The sequence below is a fragment of the Cololabis saira genome, chromosome 2, assembly GCF_033807715.1.
Source record: "Cololabis saira isolate AMF1-May2022 chromosome 2, fColSai1.1, whole genome shotgun sequence".
NCBI classification, from domain to species: domain Eukaryota; kingdom Metazoa; phylum Chordata; class Actinopteri; order Beloniformes; family Belonidae; genus Cololabis; species Cololabis saira.
In genome coordinates this window covers 46,929-69,562 of record NC_084588.1, presented here as the reverse complement: position 1 = coordinate 69,562, position 22,634 = coordinate 46,929, and the positions used below count along the sequence as shown (strand labels likewise).

Below are 22,634 nucleotides of genomic sequence, written 5' to 3'. Positions count from 1 at the left end.
GACTTTCCTCCATGTCTCAAAGAGGAAGGCCAGTACCCAGTTCTCTCCAAGTTCTGATCACTTTGAGATTCTTGGCATCTGGAACCTTTCATCGCGAAACTGGTGATTTGTGTGGTGTCAGTGAAGCAACAGTGTGTAGAATAGTTCACAATGTCTGCAGTGTCATTTGTGAACTGAGAAATCTGTACATTAAGTTCCCTGACGCTGCTGAGCAAGCGAACTATAAATCGCGATTCTACGAATATGGGAACTTCCCAGGAGTTATTGGCTGTATTGATGGATGTCATGTTGAAATCAAGTGTCCATCAACTCATGATGCTGAGGAGTACAGGAACCGTAAGAACTGGTTTTCCATCAATGTTCAGGCTGTATGCACTCCCAATTTAGAGTTTTCAAACATTGTTGCCCGTTTGAAGGCAGCAATACATGACTCAAGGATTTTTCACAACTCTTCATTGTGTGCTCAGTTTGAGAGAGGGCAACATAGCGGAATACTAATTGGTGACAGTGGATATGCTCAGAGTTCCTATTTATTCACACCTTGGCCACATCCCACAACAACTGAGCAGCAAAGATATAACAGAGCTCATATTCGCACTAGAGGGATGGTCGAGCGTATGTTTGGAGTGTGGAAAAATCAATTCCAGTGTTTATGCAATACACTTCGTTTTGAGCCAAGAAGATGCTGCGAGGTGATCATTGCTACAACTGTTCTGCACAACTACCTGAAGCTGCACAACTACCTGAAGCTGCACAACTACCTGAAGCAGTATAATTGTCCTGACCCTCCAATGGAAGACCAGAATGATTCAGATGTGCCCATGCCAGTCCAACGAGGACTTGCACTCAGAGCTGCTTTCACATTGCAGTGAAATATTGCAGTGCAAGAGTGTGCTGAAAAATTAAATGAGAAACTCAACCAAGGCTGTCCTAAAATTTAGGTTGTGGTGACTACAATACTCACACTCTTGTCAAGTGTATTTCATTACATTACATAGCTATCTCATGCATCTTTCTTTGAACAGCTCTCTCTTCTAATTTAATATCCAATTCGACCTGTAGAATTCTCATTTTCATGTCATGCTCTTCTTTCAGATATTTCATTTTCTGCTCATGAACTTCTAAGGCTAACTTTTCATGCATTGACATCCTTTTTGGTCTCTGCTGGAAGGTTTTGGCAGCATCTTTTCTCTGGGATGCCATGCCAGATGTGGAGGGTGCACAGTCACTGTGCACTGGCTCTTCCACCAGGGTTAGAATAATTTCCTCCTGGAAAAGAACACTTTTGGATACAAAAGTGTGGTTACATTTTCATTTGCATTGAATTCACTGCAAATGGCAGCCCAAGCATTGTTCTTCTTATGTTCAACAGCAGCACTATGCCCTTTACTTTCAATAACAGCATGATTTCCCAAAATTTGTTTAAGTAGAGTTTTTTCATACATAGTATAGTTCTTTGAACGTGTTCTTTTAGCTTCAACCATGTTTGGTGTCAAAATTCCCTCCAGCAAAACTGTCCTCAATTCCGTTCCAGGTTTTTATGAACACCATTAGGCTAACAGACTGTGCTCCCACTTAGGCTAATGAGGTGTTCTCATTTAAGCTTACTCCAGGACTCCACAGTCTGGGACTAACTAAGACAAATATAAGCCACGCTCATGCAAGCCACTTAAATGACCTAGCTTTACTAGTCTGACTTAGGCCTACTCCTGGCTTGATATAAGCTTTGTCTGTGAAACCAGGCCTATATCACCCAGTGCTCCTACCTAAGTGACAGTCCTGGGCATTGCCACTCTCTACCAACCCTGGGAGGGCCATGCACTGAGCTCAGGTTTTATTTCACGTTTTATTTCATTTTATAATTTATTTTTTATATAACACAATTGCCTGTCCTTAAAAAATGAAAAATAATGAACAGAGGTTTATTTATTTATGGATTTATATCTATACTGACTGATCACTGTGCCTGTCCTTGGTTTTAGTACCCATCTTTCTTGTGTTTATTATCATTTGCCACATAATTAAAGCAACCTCATACTAAACTTAATGTTAATTTCATATGATGTAAATAATATGAAAAACAAATACAAATATGTTGTAACTTTAGCTTGTATAGTTATAATAAAACATTGTTTTGACTCAGTTTGTCCCATGAATTGTCACTATAATCTGATGAACGTGCAACTCGGATTTTAAGATCCATCACTATCATCTGATGTACATATATACAACTTGGATTTTAAGATGTGTAATGCATTTTTAAATTTTTCGGTGAACTATGTAGAATATAATAATCGGGATATCGCATAATCGGGATATCGCAATGTGTATCGTATCGTGGCTCAAGTATCGTGATGCGTATCGTACTTCCCAATACCCACCTCTAACACGCACGCACGCACGCACGCACGCACGCACGCACGCACACACACACAGTATAAGAAAACAATTGTGTATAAGAAAAAAAAAAAAGATACCTATTGATACTGAAAGCTAAAAATGTCTGAAAATGACCCTAAGATTATTGGCAAAATATAAGTTTGAATCAAAAAAATAAAGGATGAAGTATTCATTGTTTACCTGATACGGGCTGTCCAGGTCAGGTGGAGAATCACTTCCTTCAACTATTGTGCTCTCCAGATCAATTTCACAAACTCCTGTTCTCTCCATTAGTGTTGATCAAAACCTAGAAATCCATATTTATTAGGATGGTTAGAAAATGTACATGCTCAATATACATTTTCTGTTCAAGGCTTATCAAATTTCTCATAAAAGAATTTCCCAAATATTTCGCCACCTAACAGAATCGATCTAATGCATTCCTAAACAGATTTTCAAATCCCCATTAGTAGAGTAACATCACCTTCACACTACACAATTTTAGACCTGATTTGTCAGTGAAAGAGCAAACCGGCAAGTTGGTGTCAAAATGGCTTGCAGTCAAGAATGAGCACTTGAATGTAGGGCTGTAATCTCCCAGTCGATTGGTCGATGCAGCCTGGCTAGACTAAAATTCTGATTGGTCAATTTTTTTTATTTAATTTCATCGGGAGGATGTTCACAGGTAACAGTCTGTCTTTGATTACGCCCTCGTTTTTGCTATTTGGATTAGCCCAACCCACTGACCATTTTGAAATTATGAATGTATCTGAATTGATATATTTCAATATTTTAGTCTAAGAATTGTTTTGTAACTGAAGGCACACCCGCCGCCAACAAGGGCAGCATCCCAGTGCTGGATGTAGAGCCTGTCACTCACTGCGTGCCCGCCTGTTTCTAACTGCGGTGGGAGTGTGTTGTTTTTATATATATATATATATATATATATTCACATTGAAATTCTCTGAAAATACTCGCTGCCACCACCGTGTACAGTGCAGAATGGTAGTCTCAGTCAATTATTAAAACATGACAAAGCAATTGTTTATATATATATATATATATATATATATATATATATATATATATAATATTGCTCCTATTCATTGACAGGTGGTAGTGTGTAATTAATTTCAGTCTAAAATGTTAGATCAAAACCTATTAATATATATAAAATCATCTGTAGATGTATGTATGAATGCATGCTTGCATGTTTATATTTGTATGTATGATTATACGTTTACGCATGTAACGGACATTCAAAAGTACTTACAAACCTCATTGACCTGCATGCATCTCCCTCTCTCTCCCACTAAAATTATTCTATTCATCCTGGTCTTTTTACATCTGTTTATCTTATGTTGTCATGTCTGTCTTTTTTACTGCAACATATTTCACCACTAAGACACATCACACAAACATTACAGCAATCCAAACTACACACATCACTGTCTTGTGTTTCTACCAGCCTTGCCCTTTCGTGTTTTACTTTGGTTATTTTTGTCCTCTCTGACAGAATATGGACGCCAAAAATCTACTACAAGATTAAAATGCATATATATGTCATGGATAAAGGTTTTTACCATATCACGGTACTAACCACTGTGCATACATACACAAACACAAACACACACACACACACACACACATACACATATATATATATATGTGTATCGAGAACCGGATACGACGATCAATGACGACAACATCCGATTAGAGCTTTTCAAAATATAACTGTTGTGACCGAATAAGAAAACATGTAATGTCTGTTTTGGTCACAACCATTTTTTACAGAAGCAAACAGCTTTGGCCTGCTTTATGTTATAACAGAGAGGTTTTTAAATTCATCACGTTTCCCATTTCCTGTTAGACTACTCAGACGTTTAGATTTTTATTCTAGTTTTAATTCATATATTCAATAGATCATTATTCTGGAATGAACAGAACAGTTAAACATTATATATATATATATATATATATATATATATATATATGCAGACAGTTTAAAAAACAAAAATGCTGCAAGGCTCTGACAACACCAAGCTTGGAAAACGTTTTGGTAGTGAAACATATCTTTCAAATAATGATAAAGAAAAGAAAATAGTACTCTACACTAACTTAAACATTTATTGGGATTAAAGAATAAAGACTGCAGCATTAAGCTGGGCTATCCTTACAATTTCATATACTCAACATATTTCCCAAAATAAGACGCCATCTGTAAACCTTTGCTATAACTTTAGAAATGTACGCTTGTATTTGCTGAGCTGTGGGAGAGGAGGACCCGGGACCACATGGGTCCACCTCTTCTCCGGGTCCTGTTAGCTGCTGTGCTAACATCACCCGTACAGCAGCACTTAGTTGTTTTCCACGTAAACGAGATTCCGTTAGATTGTGTAGTCTAAATGAACCCCAAAGACATGTAAAATGCGACTGACAAATTAGTCAATCGTGATCACAATGTAAGAACCCTGATGTAAATGTAATGTAACCGGTACAGAGTAGCAGTTGTTAGCAAGGCTAACGTTGAGCTAACAGCTAGTTCTGACTAGAAGTGGACTTTAGTTCGGAAAATAGCATATGCATCAAAGTGAAAGCCAAATCAACACCAAACAAACCAGTGAGAGGTCGCATACTTGGTTGTGTGAAGTCAGCATGCTACAAGTACAACTCATATTTGGTACTAAAGTACTTGATGCGTTTACCTGAATGTTTTCACTGTTAACTGGTCGAGAACCGGATACGACGATCAATGACGACAACATCCGATTAGAGCTTTTCAAAATATAACTGTTGTGACCGAATAAGAAAACATGTAATGTCTGTTTTGGTCACAACCATTTTTTACAGAAGCAAACAGCTTTGGCCTGCTTTATGTTATAACAGAGATGTTTTTAAATTCATCACGTTTCCCATTTCCTGTTAGACTACTCAGACGTTTAGATTTTTATTCTAGTTTTAATTCATATATTCAATAGATCATTATTCAGACAATATTTCAACAAGTTGCCTCTAAAACCTTGCACCTTTATAATTATATAATACAATAAAACATGTGCAGAAGGATGAGCAATATTCAGACCGACAGATTAGGAGAAAATTAACTTTGTTTCAGACCTGTCTCTGTCTGAGCAACACACTCTCGCGAGATTTGGCTCTCATAGCTCTGCTCAAAGTCGTAGGTCACTGCAGAACTGCCAAAGTCGTTTTCCCATCGGATAAAATTAAGTTTAAAACTAAAATAAAACTTGCTTCTTTGCTTAATAATACTGTTATTGTTATTATTGAAGTCTTTTTGGAAGGGAAAAAAAATATTATATTGGCGTTGAGTTGAAACCTCGGACGTGTAATCGGGGAATATCGACACCCTCTGGCCGTTGTACTGTAGCGGGGCTTTTTGACGGCCAATCCAGAAAATGCTGGCCAGGTCGCAGTCGTTATAAACCTTTGCGAGGATAATCCGCGGTCGCTCATTAGCGAGAGGCTTGGGCTTCAGGCTGCGGTGGGCCCGGCCTATTTTGACTGGCTTGGGGAAGTTGTCGTGGCCGAGAAGCTCCGGTATCAGCTGCGAGACAAACTAAGTTGGGCGACCGTTTTCTTCTCCCTCTTTAATGCCCACGATCCTGACATTAAGCCTGCGGGAGCGACCCTCCAAGTCATTCACTTTTGCTTTGAGGCGCCCGTTGGCCTCCATTAGCTCTTTGCATGTCGCCTCCAGTGCTGAGACGCGGCCGTCGGTGGTCGACAGAGCCATGTCGTCGCGGTGTTCTTTTTGGAGGGAGGATAAGCATGTTTCAATGGAGTCAAGGCGCCCCTCCAACGACTTCTTTAGGTCGTCCACAAGCGTGCAAACCTTGGCGAGCTCGGTGCTCTGGTTAGCAATGGCGGCCAATATGGGGCCGGAGGAGTCAACAGTTGAGATAGCCTGTGGTGGCTTCTTGGCTTCTTCTTTCTTAGGTGGCATGGCAAAAGAACGATGTGCCACGGGTTAGGGGGAAAAATAGCGTCACAGGAGCAAAAAAATTAACATTCAGGTGCAGTAGTTGGAGTTGGAAAATGGAGGTAGCAACGCAGAGCTCCCACAAACTCCATTACTACAACGCACAAGCGCCCCCTTAAACGATTAATTTCTTTAATCGTGATTGATCGCATGTTGTCCATAGTTAACTTGCGATTAATTAATTAATATTTATTCACACATTTCTTTGCTGTTCTAAATGACCTTAAGGTATTTTTTTATGTTTTTAATACTGTTAACAACATGAGAAAGGGCAAATATGCCTACTTTATGCCAATGCTTTATGCCAATGTTTATTCAACTTTCCACAAAAAAAGCTTTTGACCTGAATGTAACATTCCTTCATAAATACAAACACAATGTAGTCCCCAACTTTATACTTGTAAAGACTAACTTAAGATTCCTTGTTTTTTTAAGCAGCTCAATGTAAAACACCTGGATGGTTTCCTCAAATCCTTGAACGTTCCGACTCTTAATGAAGCCGCTAAGCTAGAACTGGATTCTAATATCACGCTGGAGGAAATAAAAACAGCGATTCGTTCCTTTCCAAACGGTAAGGCCTGTGGCCCTGATGGCTTTGGAATAGAATTCTATAAAAAAACATATCGACATAATTTCTCCTTTTCTTCTTAGGATGATAAATTGTTCTATGATAGATGGAATATTTCCCAGCAGCATATATGATGCACATATCTGCTTCCTCCTGAAAAAAGACAGGGATAGCACTAATGTTGCGTCTTATTGTCCTTTAAGCCTCTTGAACAGCGATCAAAAGATTATTATTTATAATAAAAATAAAATCTTATAAAAGATTATTAATTATTATTAATCGATTAAAAGAACATGTTGGCACACTAATCAATCCTGACCAGTCAGGCTTTATTCCAAACAGATTTGCTTTCTCCAATACTCGCCGTCTGTTAAACACTATCACAAAACCATCGCACTCTGCTGTTATCTCATTGGATGCCATGCAAGCATTTGATCAAATTGAATGGAGGTTTATGTTCATGACACTCCACAAGTTCGGCTTTGGCGATAAATTCATGTCTCTTTTAAAAATGCTCTACGCTTGTCCCAAGTCCTCTGTCTTGACCAATCACGACAGATCTCCTTCCTTCTTATTACAACGCAGAACTAGACAGGGATGCAGCCCCTCTCCCTTGCTCTTTGCTCTCGCTTTAGAGCCCCTTGCTATCGCCATTAGATCTTGTCCTCAGATTAAAGGCATTGGGCACGGCGCACCTGATAGCCCCATTGCTCTATACGCAGACGACGTGATCCTGACTTTGTCTGATGTTAGGTTGTCCCTCACATCACTTTTAAATCTTATAAAGAACTTTGGGGAACTCTCTGGTTTTACCATCAACTGGGATAAGAGTCTGTTCATGCCCCTGTCCGACGGGCTCGACCCTGCCTTTCTCAATAACTTACCATTTAAAGTTTCCACAGAATCCTTCGTGTATCTCGGAATCACCATCCCCAGGAACCCAAAACTTCTTTTTAAGTTGAATTATTCTGCCCTCACTGACAAACTCAAAAGCATAACGGATAAATGGAGGCTTCTCCCTCTCTCGTTAATTGGCCCTGTTAATATTGTTAAGATGGTAGTTCTTCCAAAATGTACCTCTTTCAAAACATTCCTATATATCTCACAGCCTCTTTCTTCAAGCTGATAGATTCTATCATTACTCCTTTTATTTGGGCGGATAAACCTCCTCGTATCTCGAAGGCACACCTACAGAAGCCTGCAGCAGATGGAGGTCTTGGCCTTCCTGTCTTTCATCACTACTATTGGGCCTGTAATGCCAGAGCTATGGTTTTTAGGAGTCACTCTACTGCTGTGGCCCACCAGAGCGTTTTTCTAGTTCCCTGTTGGCCTGAAATTGAGACTGGGATAGCTTCAGCCCATGCAGGTGCCTCCTTAGCAGCCATACTATTTTCAAAATTTAATCTACCTCCTAAATGCTTTAAGGATGATTTTGTTATGCATAACACTTGTAAAATTTTGAAACAGATTAAGAGTGTGCTGAATCTCCCTGGTCTGTCTACCCACGCTCCTATTTGTCAAAATCCTAGTTTTAAACCAGGCACGATGGATACTGCATTTTTACAGTGGTCCGATAAAGGCTTGTCTTCCATTAAAGACCTTTACATTAATAACCACTTTGCCTCTTTTGCTCAGTTGCAGGAGAAATTCAGCCTCCCCTCCAGCCACTTTTTCCGATATTTGCAAGTCAGAAACTTTACTTAACAATCTATCCCCCACTTTGAGACTTTGCCAGTGCAACACAGTTTTTATGAGCTTATGTCCAAACTCCCCCACCTCTTGATTCTTGATTTCTCAATTTGTTGATCTTTTCAATTTGGCTGCCCCTTCTCTCCATATTAAAGTAGCCTGGGTATCAGACATTGGGATGAGATTTCGGGCGAGCTGTGGGCTCAGGGCCTTAAGAGGATCAAGTCTTGCTCCTTCAATGCCAGACTTCAACTTATTCAATTTAAGGTCATTCATCGTCTGCATTATTCCAAGGCCAGACTGAACCGGATTTTTCCTTCGGTTTCTGCTATCTGCGATAAATGTAAACTAGATGATGGCACACTGGGTCACCATTTCTGGTCCTGCCCTAAGCTTCAGAACTTCTGGTTTAATGTTTTTCATTTGTATAGTATTATATATGGTAAATGGTTGACCCCTGACAGTCATCTGATATTATTTGGCTGCTCCAACTTCTCTCTCACTCTTCCCTCATCATTGCAGCAAGCCCTTATGATCGGCATGGTGGTAGCAAAAAGAGTTATTCTTAAAGATTGGAAATCAGTTTCTCCCCCCTGTTTCAAGAAGTGGTTGAACGACATGGTATCTTGTATCTACCTGGAAGAAATTCGGTATACTCTGTCAGACACCCGCTACAAGTTCCTAGATGCCTGGGGACCCTTTATTGAGTATATTAAAAATGGTAGACACTGTCCTCCAGACCTGTGATGTTGGATTCTTCTATTCCATCCCATGCTGTCTTGTTATATCCACGTTAAGCTTTACACAGTCAAGTTTCCGCCCCCTTGTCTACACTTGGACCTCGCTCTTTGGACACCGTGGACTCTGTCTTGGACTTTTTATTCTACCTGTATACCCTGACATGCATAAGTGTTACTATTACGTGACTATATCCCTTCTGGCAGTTTGTTTCGTTTTGTTTTTGTTTTGTTTTGTCCTGATCTGTTTTTTTTTTTTTCATTATATTTTGTCTCTGCTGTTTTGTATGTGTTTTATACTGGAAAAATCTTATAAATAAAATTAAAAAAAAAAAAAAAGAATTAATCGTTTGACAGCCCTATATATATATATATATATATATATATATATATATATATATATATATATATATATATATATATATATATATATATATATATATATATATATATATATATATATATATATATATATACATATATAAATATATATATATATATATATATATATATATATATATATATATATATATATATATATATAGTCTTTGCGGCCCTGAGGTAATGAAATGATTGTGATTGTGTTGCTGCTGGAGCAGCGGATGCCTGTGTCATTAAGTTCACCTAACCTGTGACTCACTATGATGATGGACCCACCTTTTTGGACCCACCACCAGGCTACAGTAGCTTCCACCACCTGGCCTCAGCAGAAGCCGCAACTATTGGGTCAGTGTTGTTTAATTTGTTTTAACGTTACTAAATATCAGGATGCCACCAAAAAAGCCAGAACACAAAAAATGCGATTGTGAATACTCATCACAGTCTCACTCCGGAGGCGTCGGAATCCGACGAACAGTCAAAAGCCTTTGGCAACATCTACTGACGCACAAGGTACCCTTCTGCGTCTCTTTCAGACGCAAATAGGCTCCTATTGGCTGCAATGTAATCCCGTCTGTGGCTATATTTGACGCCCGGAGCAGTTGATCACCGCGAACGGTTTCCTCATTCCTCTTTTTTAAAAAAAATGCATATACTTCAATTTAAAAGATGGTTTGATGACATTTCTAGCGAGAAATTTTCAGACACAAATAGAATACACCAAATTGTATGACATCTCCAATGTAATCCCGTCTATATGTGACGCTCAGAGCAGTACTTCAATTTAAAAGTGTGGTTTGATGACATTTCTATATGCATTTTCCCCCACAATCTCTCTTCAGTGAGTGTATATTTTATATTAAAAACATTACTGTTTACTCAAGCGTACTCCTAAATTAAATAATTATTTAATTTAGGAGTACGTATTTAATTTAGGAGTAGAATACAGCAGGTAAGTACCTGCTGTATTCTACTGCCCTTATTTTTAACAGCTTGTGCTCTTACAACGCCATATCAAAACAAATTATAAACCACATTAACACTTCATAGAAACAAAATAGATTGCGGGATGAGGTCTGAAAGATCTGTTTTGAAACGTTGCTTAATACTTTACGCCACTGAACGCAACCCTTTCTGTCCGCGAAATAGAGCAGCAGGACAAAACGTTTATACTGCGGGTATACTGAACTAAATGCTCTTGTTTGGAAGTCACGCCATATTAAAACAAATTATAAACCACATTAACACTTCATAGAAACAAAATAGATTGAGGGATGAGGTATGAAAGATCTGTTTTGAAACGTTGCTTAATACGTTACGGCATTGAACCAACCCTTCCTGTCGCCGAGATAGGAAGGGTTGGAGATTTTGGATGGCAAACAGGTTGGCGTCGGAAAACATCCGAACCATGAAGTCCTCTGCAGCCTGGAGGGACAAAGGAAAGTGGGACTAAAGCAAAGTTATTTGATCTTGAAGTTTCCCTCCTCACAAGACAGCAGTAGGGTCCACTGGCCTTTAGCGGTCATTCTGCAGCAGTCATTCTGCAGCAGTTTTGAGCAGTTTCTCTACGGTGTGAACGTAAAGACGAACGACACACAGAAAGCAAAGAGAAGGAAATAAAAACAGAAGTAGCTTAGATAGTTTGCGTTTTTTTTTGCTCATTCTGGTTCCTATCACAGGCAAAGAATGAGAAAAGACGAGCCACACTCGAAAGGGTAGAAAAAACAAAGCTGAACGTCATCTGCTTAGAGCAGGGGTGTCAAACTCATTTTGCTTGGCGGGCCGGATTTGACCAATTTTTTTCTCGCGGGCCACACGCTCAAAATAACAAAAACGGTGCGGAAAATGTTTTCTCTAATTCTTTTTTTTTACTATTGTTATCTAATCCAATATCAGTTTAATTTTAAAGGAAATATGCACTTTGTTTACACTCTAATTATGTAAAATATATTTCTTCAGGATCTTTTCTTGAAATTTCTAGTTTTTTTCAAATTATGTAAGATACTTTTAATATCATTTTACAAAGATAAACAGAAATTAAAGCTGCAAGCAGCGATGAACGGGCCCTCACACTCATGGCCACCGCCCCCCATAAGCATATCAGAAATTACACCACTTACGACTTCCTATGTCAAACCATTCAAAAGTTATAGCAGAAAAAAGGGACGACCAATCAGAAGAAGGGGCGGGGCTAATTCAGACCAATGAAGGTCAAGGACTCCAGGACTTGAGCCATTTCGCCACGCCCATTAATGCAAACCATTAAATATCAAATTTTTCGCCAGGCCTGGCATGCGTGCAAAATTTGGTGACTTTTTGGGCATGTTTAGGGGGGCAAAAAGGCCCTCCTTTCGTCAGAAGAATAAAAATAAAAAGAAAGAAAGAAAGAAACAAAGAAAGAATTCCTACAGATACAATAGGGCCTTCGCACTGTAAGTGCTCGGGCCCTAACAAGTATGTTTTTTTTATATTTTGCTTTTTTATAGGAAATTTAATTAAAAGCAAAATCTTTCTTATTACATCCGAGAGTGTTTCTTTGTGATTTAGAGATTTTTCCAGGATATTTACGCCAGTGTGCCGAAAAAGTCAGCACTTCACTTTTAACTGTTTTACTTTGTCACTATTCTCGTATTCAAAACTGAAATTCTCCGAATAAATATCTTCTATCATCTTTTTTAGCAGTGATATTTTTCCTGCGAAAATATATAATAGTAGTCAGTTAATAAAAATAAACGACCGTCTACAAAGAAATAAAATCGGCAAATGCATTCTAGAAAACTAAAAAAATGTCAAACTGCTGCATCTGCTGCACATCTGCTTTGTGGAATAACGATGGATTTGTAGAAGAAATATATTATCGGATATGCTGCAATTCATGGCAATTATTTTTAGCCTTCCTTTTTAGTCAATTAACATTTCGTTTTTTTGTGTTGGAAACTTCTCGTGGGCCGCATGAAAACCTCTCTCGGGCCGCACGAAAACCTCTCTCTGGCCGCATGAAAACCTCTCTTGGGCCGCATGAAAACCTCTCTCGGGCCGCATGTGGCCCGCGGGCCGCACATTTGACACCCCTGGCTTACAGCTCTGAGCCAGCATCGTGACCTCCCCGGCAACTGTGTATATTCATGCACATTCAATGCTAGGGGTCTATGAGGGAACACATGGTAATCAAGATAGAATGTTCAGTTTGTTGTTATATGTAATGGAAGTCATAGCAGCCACCAGGAAGGTCTCTGGCTCTGTCTGCATAAGCAACTCAAACACTTCACAGATGCAACCTGATCTCACAAAAATCCGTGAAATGCCCACGACCTCTTACCACTATTTTCCGTGGTACCAACACGGAAAGTGGTATAATTCCGTGTGAGCACCACGGATAATGTACCATGCAAAGTCAATGGGATGCGTGGTCGTGATATATACACGGATTATGACATTATTATTATTTATATATTATTCTTTGTTATAGTGGCTAAATTATGCGTTTTTGTCACGCAAGGTACTGTTTTTTACTGTCAGTTTGTAAAAGCACGTTTTTAACGCTGTTTTAAGAAGAAACAGGCGATATTTAAAGTTTCTCCCATTTCGTCAACCACAGGGGATTCCCTGGGCGTCCCCTCTACGTCATAGAGTGACGAGGGGGGATCCTGATCACGTGACAGATGCCCCCAAATTAATTTTTTTTTAATTTTTATGGCTAATAATTCAAGTCTGAATACTAGTGCTCCAACGTCATCTGTTTTGAATGGATATTTTTGGTTGCCCGAGCATAATAATTATACTACTACTACTACAACTAATAATAATAATAATGATAATAGTAATAATAATAATAATGATAATAATAATAATTAAAGCTGCAAGCAGCGATGAACGGGCCCTCGCACTCATGGCCACCGCCCCCATAAGCATATCAGAAATGACACCACCCACGACCTCCTATGTCAAACCATTCAAAAGATATAGCAGAAAAAAGGGACAACCAATCAGAAGAAGGGGCGGGGCTAATTCATGCCAATGAAGGTCAAGGACTCCATACAGAATCTGATGACACCACCCACGACTCTCTATGTCAAACCATTCAAAAGTTATAGCAGAAAATCGGGACGACCAATCAGAAGAAGGGGCGGGGCTAATTTTCACCAATTATGGTCAAGGACTCAATACCGAGTCCCATGACACCACCCACGACTCTTTATGTCAAACCTTTCAAAAGTTATGGCAGAGAAAAGTATTCTAGGGGGCGCTGTTGAGCTGTTAGGCAACGCCCATTAATGCAAACCATGAAATATCAAATTTATCACCAGGCCTGGCCTGCATGCAAAATCTGGTGACTTTTGGAGAACTATCAAATGTGGACCGTTCAGATGAAGGGGAGGCGCGCTTTTTCGCGTCTAGCGTCGCCACGGTAACACTTTTGTAAGAGAAAAGTAATGTGCGTCGTCGCAGGACAGAGACGCACATGTTGATGTAAAAAAAAAAAAAAAAAAATTGCTGACAAAAAGTTCGGCATTTAGCGAGTCTGGAACTCCCGACGTCTGGCACCAAAGACGGATATGCTCTGGGTGAGCTATGTCTCAGCCATTCCTTTCGCATTGACTTACTGGCTTAGGAGAGACCAACATAGCAATAATATGTCTGGAACTTTTTTTCCTAATTTTTTGAAAATTTGTAAGGTATAAATATTAGTAAAACACTACTATTTTATTTATTACTCTTTCTGTAACCATTCTACCGAGGTTCTAACCGGGCTGAGCACGGGACTATTTCTGACGTCACCGCATTACAACAGCTGATCGGTCGGGGGGCGGGGCCGTCATCACCCTACTCGCCACTGATTGGTCGGGGGGCGGGGCCGTCATCACCCTACTCGCCACTGATTGGTCGGGGGGCGGGGCCGGCAGACGTTTGAATCAGGAAGCGGGAGTCAAACCATTAAAAAGTTATAGCAGAAAAAAGGGACAACCAATCAGAAGAAGGGGCGGGGCTAATTAAGGCCAACGAAGCTTAAGGACTCATTACAGAGTCCCATGACACCACCCACAACTTCCTATGTCAAACCATTCAAAAGTTATGGCAGATAAAAGTATTCTAGGGGGCGCTGTTGAGCCGTTAGGCCACGCCCATTAATGCAAGCCATGAAATATCAAATTTATCGCCAAGTCTGGCTTGCATGCAAAATTTGGTGACTTTTGGAGAACTATCAAATATGGACCAATCACATGAAGGGGGGGCGCGCCTTTTGGCGTCTGGCGTCACCACGGTAACACTTTTGAAAGAGAAAAGTAATGCGTGGTGTCGCAGGATGTAGACGCACATTTTGATGTATAACACACCTGGGTGCACGTTACGGTTCGGGCTGAATTAACTGCCGAAGGAATGGCATAAATTTCGCCAAAATGACACAATTTATTCGAAATGGCCGACATCCTGTTCGGTTTCGGCCATGGCTCCAAGAGTCTTTTCTTTAAGTTGTGCCATGATACAGGTGTGTAGCGATTTTCGTGCATGTACGTCAAACCGTATTGTGGGGCTTGAGGCACAAAGTTTTCAGGGGGGCGCTGTTGAGCCATTTTGCCACGCCCATTAATGCAAACCATGAAATATCAAATTTATCGCCAGGCCTGACTTGCATGCCAAATTTGGTGCCTTTTGGGGAACTATCAAATATGGACCAATCAGATGAAGGGGGGGTGCGCTTGTTGGCGTCTAGCGTCGCCACGGTAACACTTTCGAAAGAGAAAACTAATGCGTGTAGTCGCAGGATGGAGACACATATTTTGATGTATAACACATCTGGGTTCACGATACGGTTCGGGCTGAATTAACTCTCGAAGGAATGGCTCATATTGCTCCAAAATTACGCGATTAATTCAGAATGTTCAAAATGGCCGACTTCCTGTTCGGTTTCGGCCATGGCGCCAAGAGACTTTTCTTTAAGTTGCGACATGATACAGGTGTGTACCGATTTTCGTTCATGTACGTCAAACCGTATTATGGGGCTTGAGGCGCAAAGTTTTTTCTGTCTGAACCAATCAGATGAAGGGTGGGCACGCTTTTTGGCGTCTAGCGTCGCCACGGTAACGCTTTTGAAAGAGAAAAGTAATGCGTGGTGTCGGAGGATGGAGACGCACATTTTGATGTATAACACACCTGGGTGCACGTTACGGTTCGGGCTGAATTAACTTTGGAAGGAATGGCATAAATTTCGCCAAAATGACACGACTAATTCAAAATGGCCGACTTCCTGTTCGGTTTCGGGCATGACGCCAAGAGACTTTTCTTTCAGTTGCGCCATGATACAGGTGTGTACCGATCTTCGTGCATGTACGTCAAACCGTATCGTGGGGCTTGAGGCACAAAGTTTTCAAGGGGGCGCTGTTGAGCCATTTTGCCACGCCCATTAATGCAAACCATTAAATATCAAATTTTTCGCCAGGCCTGACTTGGGTGCAAAATTTGGTGACTTTTTGGGCATGTTAAGGGGGGCAAAAAGGCCATCACTTTGTCAGAAGAAAAATAATAATAATAATTAAAGCTGCAAGCAGCGATGAACGGGCCCTCGCACTCACGTCCACCGCCCCCCATAAGCATATCAGAAATGACACCACCCACGACTTCCTATGTCAAACCATTCAAAAGTTATGGCAGAAAATCGGGACAACCAATCAGAAGAAGGGGCGGGGCTAATTCAGGCCAATGAAGGTCAAGGACTCCATACAGAGTCTGATGACACCACCCACGACTCTCTATTTCAAACCATTCAAAAGTTATGGCAGAAAATCGGGACAACCAATCAGAAGAAGGGGCGGGGCTAATTCAGGCCAATGAAGGTCAAGGACTCAATACCGAGTCCCATGACACCACCCACGACTCTTTATGTCAAACCATTCAAAAGTTATGGCGCTGTTGAGCCATTAGGCCACGCCCATTAATGCAAACCATGAAATATCAAATTTATCACCAGGCCTGGCTTGCATGCAAAATTTGGTGACTTTTGGAGAACTATCAAATATGGACCAATCAGATGAAGGGGACGAGCGCTTTTTCGCGTCTAGCGTCGCCACGGTAACACTTTTGAAAGAGAAAAGTAATGTGCGTCGTCGCAGGACAGAGACGCACATTTTGATGTAAAAAAACCACAAAAATTGCTGACAAAAATTTCAGCATACGGGCAGGCTTGAACTCCCAACCTCTGGCACGAAAGACCGCATTGCTCTGGGTGAGCTATGTCTCTGCTACTCCTTTCCCTTTGACTTACTGGCTTATGAGAGACCAACATAGCGATAAAATGTCTGGATCATTTTTTCCTAATTTTTAAAATATTTGTAAGGTATAAATATTAGTAAAACACTACTTTTTATATTATTACTTTTTCTGTAACCATTCTACCGTGTTTCTAACCGGGCTGAGCACGGGACTATTTCTGACGTCACCACATTACAACAGCTGATTGGTCGGGGGGCGGGGCCGTCATCACCCTACCCGCCACTGATTGGTCGGGGGGCGGGGCCGTCATCACCCTACTCGCCACTGATTGGTCAGGGGGCGGGGCCGTCATCACCCTACTCGCCACTGATTGGTCGGGGGGCGGGGCCGTCATCACCCTACTCGCCACTGATTGGTCGGGGGCGGGGCCGTCATCACCCTACTCGCCACTGATTGGTCGGGGGGCGGGGCCGTCATCACCCTACTCGCCACTGATTGGTCGGGGGGCGGGGCCGTCATCACCCTACTCGCCACTGATTGGTCAGGGGGCGGGGCCGGCAGACGTTTGAATCAGGAAGCGGGAGTCAGCGCGAGAGCGACTGGCGGCTTGCGGGGATTTTATTATAAAAAAGGACAACCAATCAGAAGAAGGGGCGGGGCTAATTCAGGCCAATGAAGGTCAAGGACTCCATACAGAATCTTATGACACCACCCACGACTCTCTATGTCAAACCATTCCAAAGTTATAGCAGAAAATCGGGACAACCAATCAGAAGAAGGGGCGGGGCTAATTAAGGCCAACAAAGCTTAAGAACTCATTACAGAGTCCCATGACACAGCCCATGACTTCCTATGTCAAACCATTCAAAATTCATAGCAGAAAAAAGGGACAACCAATCAGAAGAAGGGGCGGGGCTAATTCTGGCCAATGAAGGTCAAGGACTCCATAAAGAATCTGATGACACCAGCCACGACTCTCTATATCAAACCATTCCAAAGTTATAGCAGAAAATCGGGACAACCAATCAGAAGAAGGGGCGGGGCTAATTAAGGCCAACGAAGCTTAAGGACTCATTACAGAGTCCCATGACACCACCCACAACTTCCTATGTCAAACCATTCAAAAGTTATGGCAGAGAAAAGTATTCTAGGGGGCGCTGTTGAGCCGTTAGGCCACGCCCATTAATGCAAACCATGAAATATCAAATTTATCACCAAGTCTGTCTTGCATGCAAAATTTGGTGACTTTTGGAGAACTATCAAATATGGACCAATCAGATTTCAAAATGGCCGACTTCCTGTTCGGTTTCGGCCATGGCTCCAAGAGACTTTTCTTTAAGTTGTGCCATGATACAGGTGTGTAGCGATTTTCGTGCATGTACGTCAAACCGTATTGTGGGGCTTGAGGCACAAAGTTTTCCGGGGGGCGCTGTTGAGCCATTTTGCCACGCCCATTAATGCAAACCATGAAATATCAAATTTATCGCCAGGCCTGGCTTGCATGCCAAATTTGGTGCCTTTTGGGGAACTATCAAATATGGACCAATCAGATGAAGGGGAGGTGCGCTTGTTGGTGTCTAGCGTCGCCACGGTAACACTTTTGAAAGAGAAAAGTAATGTGTGAAGTCGCAGGATGGAGACGCACATTTTGATGTATGACACACCTGGGTGCACGTTATGGTTCGGGCTGAATTAATTCTCGAAGGAATGGCATATATTGCTCCAAAATTACAGGATTAATTCAGAATGTTCAAAATGGCCGACTTCCTGTTCAGTTTCGGCCATAGCGCCAAGAGACTTCTCTTTAAGTTGCGACATGATACAGGTGTGTACCGATTTTCGTTCATGTACGTCAAAACGTATTATGGGGCTTGAGGTGCAAAGTTTTTTCTGTCTGAACCAATCAGATGAAGGGTGGGCACTCTTTTTGGCGTCTAGCGTCGCCACGGTAATGCTTATGAAAGAGAAAAGTAATGCGTGGTGTCGCAGGATGGAGACGCACATTTTGATGTATAACACACTTGGGGGCACGTTACGGTTCGGGCTGAATTAACTTTCGAAGGAATGGCATAAATTTCGCCAAAATAACACGATTAATTCAAAATGGCCGACATCCTGTTCGGTTTCGGGCATGACGCCAAGAGACTTTTCTTTAAGATGCCCCATGATACAGGTGTGTACCGATTTTCGTGCATGTACGTCAAACCGTATCGTGGGGCTTGAGGCACAAAGTTTTCAAGGGGGCGCTGTTGAGCCATTTTACCACGCCCATTAATGCAAACCATTAAATATCAAATTTTTCGCCAGGCCTGACTTGGGTGCAAAATTCGGTGACTTTTTGGGCACGTTTAGGGGGTCAAAAAGGCCTTCCTTTTGTCAGGAAAATAATAATAATAATAATTAAAGCTGCAAGCAGCGATGAACGGGCCCTCGTACTCACGTCCACCGCCCCCCATAAGCATATCAGAAATGACAGCCCCCACGACTCTCTATGTCAAACCCTTAAAAAGTTATAGCAGAAAATAGGGACAACCAATCAGAAGAAGGGGTGGGGCTAATTCAGGCCAATGAAGGTCAAGGACTCCATACAGAATCTTATGACACCACCCACGACTCTCTATGTCAAATCATTCCAAAGTTATAGCAGAAAATCGGGACAACCAATCAGAAGAAGGGGCGGGGCTAATTAAGGCCAACGAAGTTTAAGAACTCATTACAGAGTCCCATGATACCACCCATGACTTCCTATGTCAAACCATTGAAAAGTTATAGCAGAAAAAAGGGACAACCAATCAGAAGAAGGGGCGGGGCTAATTCAGGCCAATGAAGGTCAAGGACTCCATAAAGAATCTGATGACACCACCCACGACTCTCTATGTCAAACCATTCTAAAGTTATGGCAGAAAATCGGGACAACCAATCAGAAGAAGGGGCGGGGCTAATTAAGGCAAACGAAGCTTAAGGACTCATTACAGAGTCCCATGACACCACCCACAACTCTCTATGTCAAACCATTCAAAAGTTATGGCAGAGAAAAGTATTCTAGGGGGCGCTGTTGAACCGTTTGCCACGCCCATTAATGCAAACCATGAAATATCAAATTTATCGCCAGGCCTGGCTTGCATGCAAAATTTGGTGACTTTTGGAGAACTATCAAATATGGACCAATCACATGAAGAGGGGGCGCGCCTTTTGCCGTCTAGCGTCGCCACGGTAACATTTTTGAAAGAGAAAAGTAATGCGTGGTGTCGCAGGATGTAGACGCACATTTTGATGTATAACACACCTGGGTGCACGTTACGGTTCGGGCTGAATTAACTGCCGAAGGAATGGCATACATTTTGCCAAAATGACACAATTTATTCAAAATGGCCGACATCCTGTTCGGTTTCGGCCATGGCTCCAAGAAGCTTTTCTTTAAGTTGTGCCATGATACAGGTGTGTAGCGATTTTCGTGCATGTACGTCAAACCGTATTGTGGGGCTTGAGGCACAAAGTTTTCCGGGGGGCGCTGTTGAGCCATTTTGCCACGCCCATAAATGCAAACCATGAAATATCAAATTTATCGCCAGGCCTGGCTTGCATGCAAAATTTGGTGCCTTTTGGGGAACTATCAAATATGGACCAATCAGATGAAGGGGCGGTGCGCTTGTTGCCGTCTAGCGTCGCCACGGTAACACTTTTGAAAGAGAAAAGTAATGCGTGTAGTCGCAGGATGGAGACGCACATTTTGATGTATAACACACCTGGGTGCACGTTACGGTTCGGGCTGAATTAACTGCCGAAGGAATGGCATAAATTGCGCCAAAGTGACACGATTAATTCAAAATGGCCGACTTCCTGTTCGGTTTCGGCCATGTCGCCAAGAGACTTTTCTTTAAGTTGTTTACTGACACAGGTGTGTACCGATTTTCGTGCATGTACGTCAAACCGTATCGTGGGGCTTGAGGCACAAAGTTTTCAAGGGGGCGCTGTTGAGCCATTTTACCACGCCCATTAATGCAAACCATTAAATATCAAATTTTTCGCCAGGCCTGACTTGGGTGCAAAATTTGGTGACTTTTTGGGCATGTTAAGGGGGGCAAAAAGGCCATCACTTTGTCAGAAGAAAAATAATAATAATAAAAATTCCTGCAAATACAATAGGGCCTTCGCACTGCAAGTGCTCGGGCCCTAATTAAAGCTGCAAGCAGCGATGAACGGGCCCTCGCACTCACGGCCACCGCCCCCCATAAGCATATCAGAAATGACACCACCCACGACTTCCTATGTCAAACCATTCAAAAGTTATAGCAGAAAAAAGGGACAACCAATCAGAAGAAGGGGCGGGGCTAATTCAGGCCAATGAAGCTTAAGAACTCATTACAGAGTCCCATGACACCACCCACGACTTCCTATGTCAAACCATTAAAAAGTTATAGCAGAAAAAAGGGACAACCAATCAGAAGAAGGGGCGAGGCTAATTCAGGCCAATGAAGGTCAAGGACTCCATAAAGAATCTGATGACACCAGACACGACTCTCTATGTCAAATCATTCCAAAGTTATAGCAGAAAATCGGGACAACCAATCAGAAGAAGGAGCGGGGCTAATTAAGGCCAACGAAGCTCAAGGACTCCATACAGAATCTGATGACACCACCCACGACTCTCTATGTCAAACCATTCAAAAGTTATGGCAGAGAAAAGTATTCTAGGGGGCGCTGTTGAGCCGTTAGGCCACGCCCATTAATGCAAACCATGAAATATCAAATTTATCGCCAAGTCTGTCTTGCATGCCAAATTTGGTGACTTTTGGAGAACTATCAAATATGGACCAATCAGATTTCAAAATGGCCGACTTCCTGTTCGGTTTCGGCCATGGCTCCAAGAGACTTTTCTTTAAGTTGTGCCATGATACAGGTGTGTAGCGATTGACGTGCATGTACGTCAAACCGTATTGTAGGGCTTGAGGCACAAATTTTTCCGGGGGGCGCTGTTGAGCCATTTTGCCACGCCCATTAATGCAAACCATGAAATATCAAATTTATCGCCAGGCCTGGCTTGCATGCCAATTTTGGTGCCTTTTGGGGAACTATCAAATATGGACCAATCAGATGAAGGGGGGGCACGCTTTTTGGCGTCTAGCGTCGCCACGGTAACACTTTTGAAAGAGAAAAGTAATGCGTGTAGTCGCAGGATGGAGACGCACATTTGTACGTATAACACATCTGGGTTCACGATACGGTTCGGGCCGTATTAATTCTCGAAGGAATGGCATATATTGCTCCAAAATTACGTGATTAATTCAGAATGTTCAAAATGGCCGACTTCCTGTTCGGTTTCGGCCATGGCGCCAAGAGACTTTTCTTTAAGTTGCGACATGATACAGGTGTGTACCGATTTTCGTTCATGTACGTCAAACCGTATTGTGGGCCTTGAGGCGCAAAGTTTTTTCGGTCTGAACCAACCAGATGAAGGGTGGGCGCGCTTTTTGGCGTCTAGCGTCGCCACGGTAACGCTTTTGAAAGAGAAAAGTAATGCGTGTTGTCGCAGGATGGAGACGCACATTTTGATGTATAACACACTTGGGGGCACGTTATGGTTCGGGCCGTATTAACTGCCGAAGGAATGGCATAAATTGCGCCAAAGTGACACGATTAATTCAAAATGGCCGACTTCCTGTTCGGTTTCGGG

At 41.9% G+C, this 22,634-nt stretch overlaps 2 protein-coding genes across 4 annotated transcripts in view; both read right to left on the bottom strand.

Annotated features, from left to right (window-relative positions):
* Positions 1-5,128, bottom strand: part of txlng (taxilin gamma) — a 92,556-nt gene extending 87,428 nt beyond the window's left edge. Inside the window, exons 1-2 of one of the 3 annotated variants that reach the window (XM_061735573.1) lie at positions 5,085-5,128; positions 2,581-2,686 (exon numbers count right to left, since the gene is read on the bottom strand). In XM_061735573.1, coding sequence (XP_061591557.1) covers positions 2,581-2,670 — 90 coding nt within the window. In that variant the 5' untranslated portion in view covers positions 2,671-2,686; positions 5,085-5,128. Of the gene's footprint in view, positions 1-2,580; positions 2,687-5,015; positions 5,043-5,084 lie in introns of those variants that run through there. The other 2 variants (XM_061735581.1, XM_061735590.1) reach the window with 2 other exon arrangements.
* Positions 5,129-5,956: 828 nt separating this feature from the next.
* LOC133418862 (leucine-rich repeat serine/threonine-protein kinase 1-like) overlaps positions 5,957-22,634 on the bottom strand; it is a 62,970-nt gene continuing 46,292 nt past the window's right edge. The window contains exon 11 of the mRNA XM_061707740.1: positions 5,957-6,331. Within this exon, the coding sequence (XP_061563724.1) occupies positions 5,957-6,331 (375 nt within the window). The remainder of the gene's footprint in view (positions 6,332-22,634) is intronic.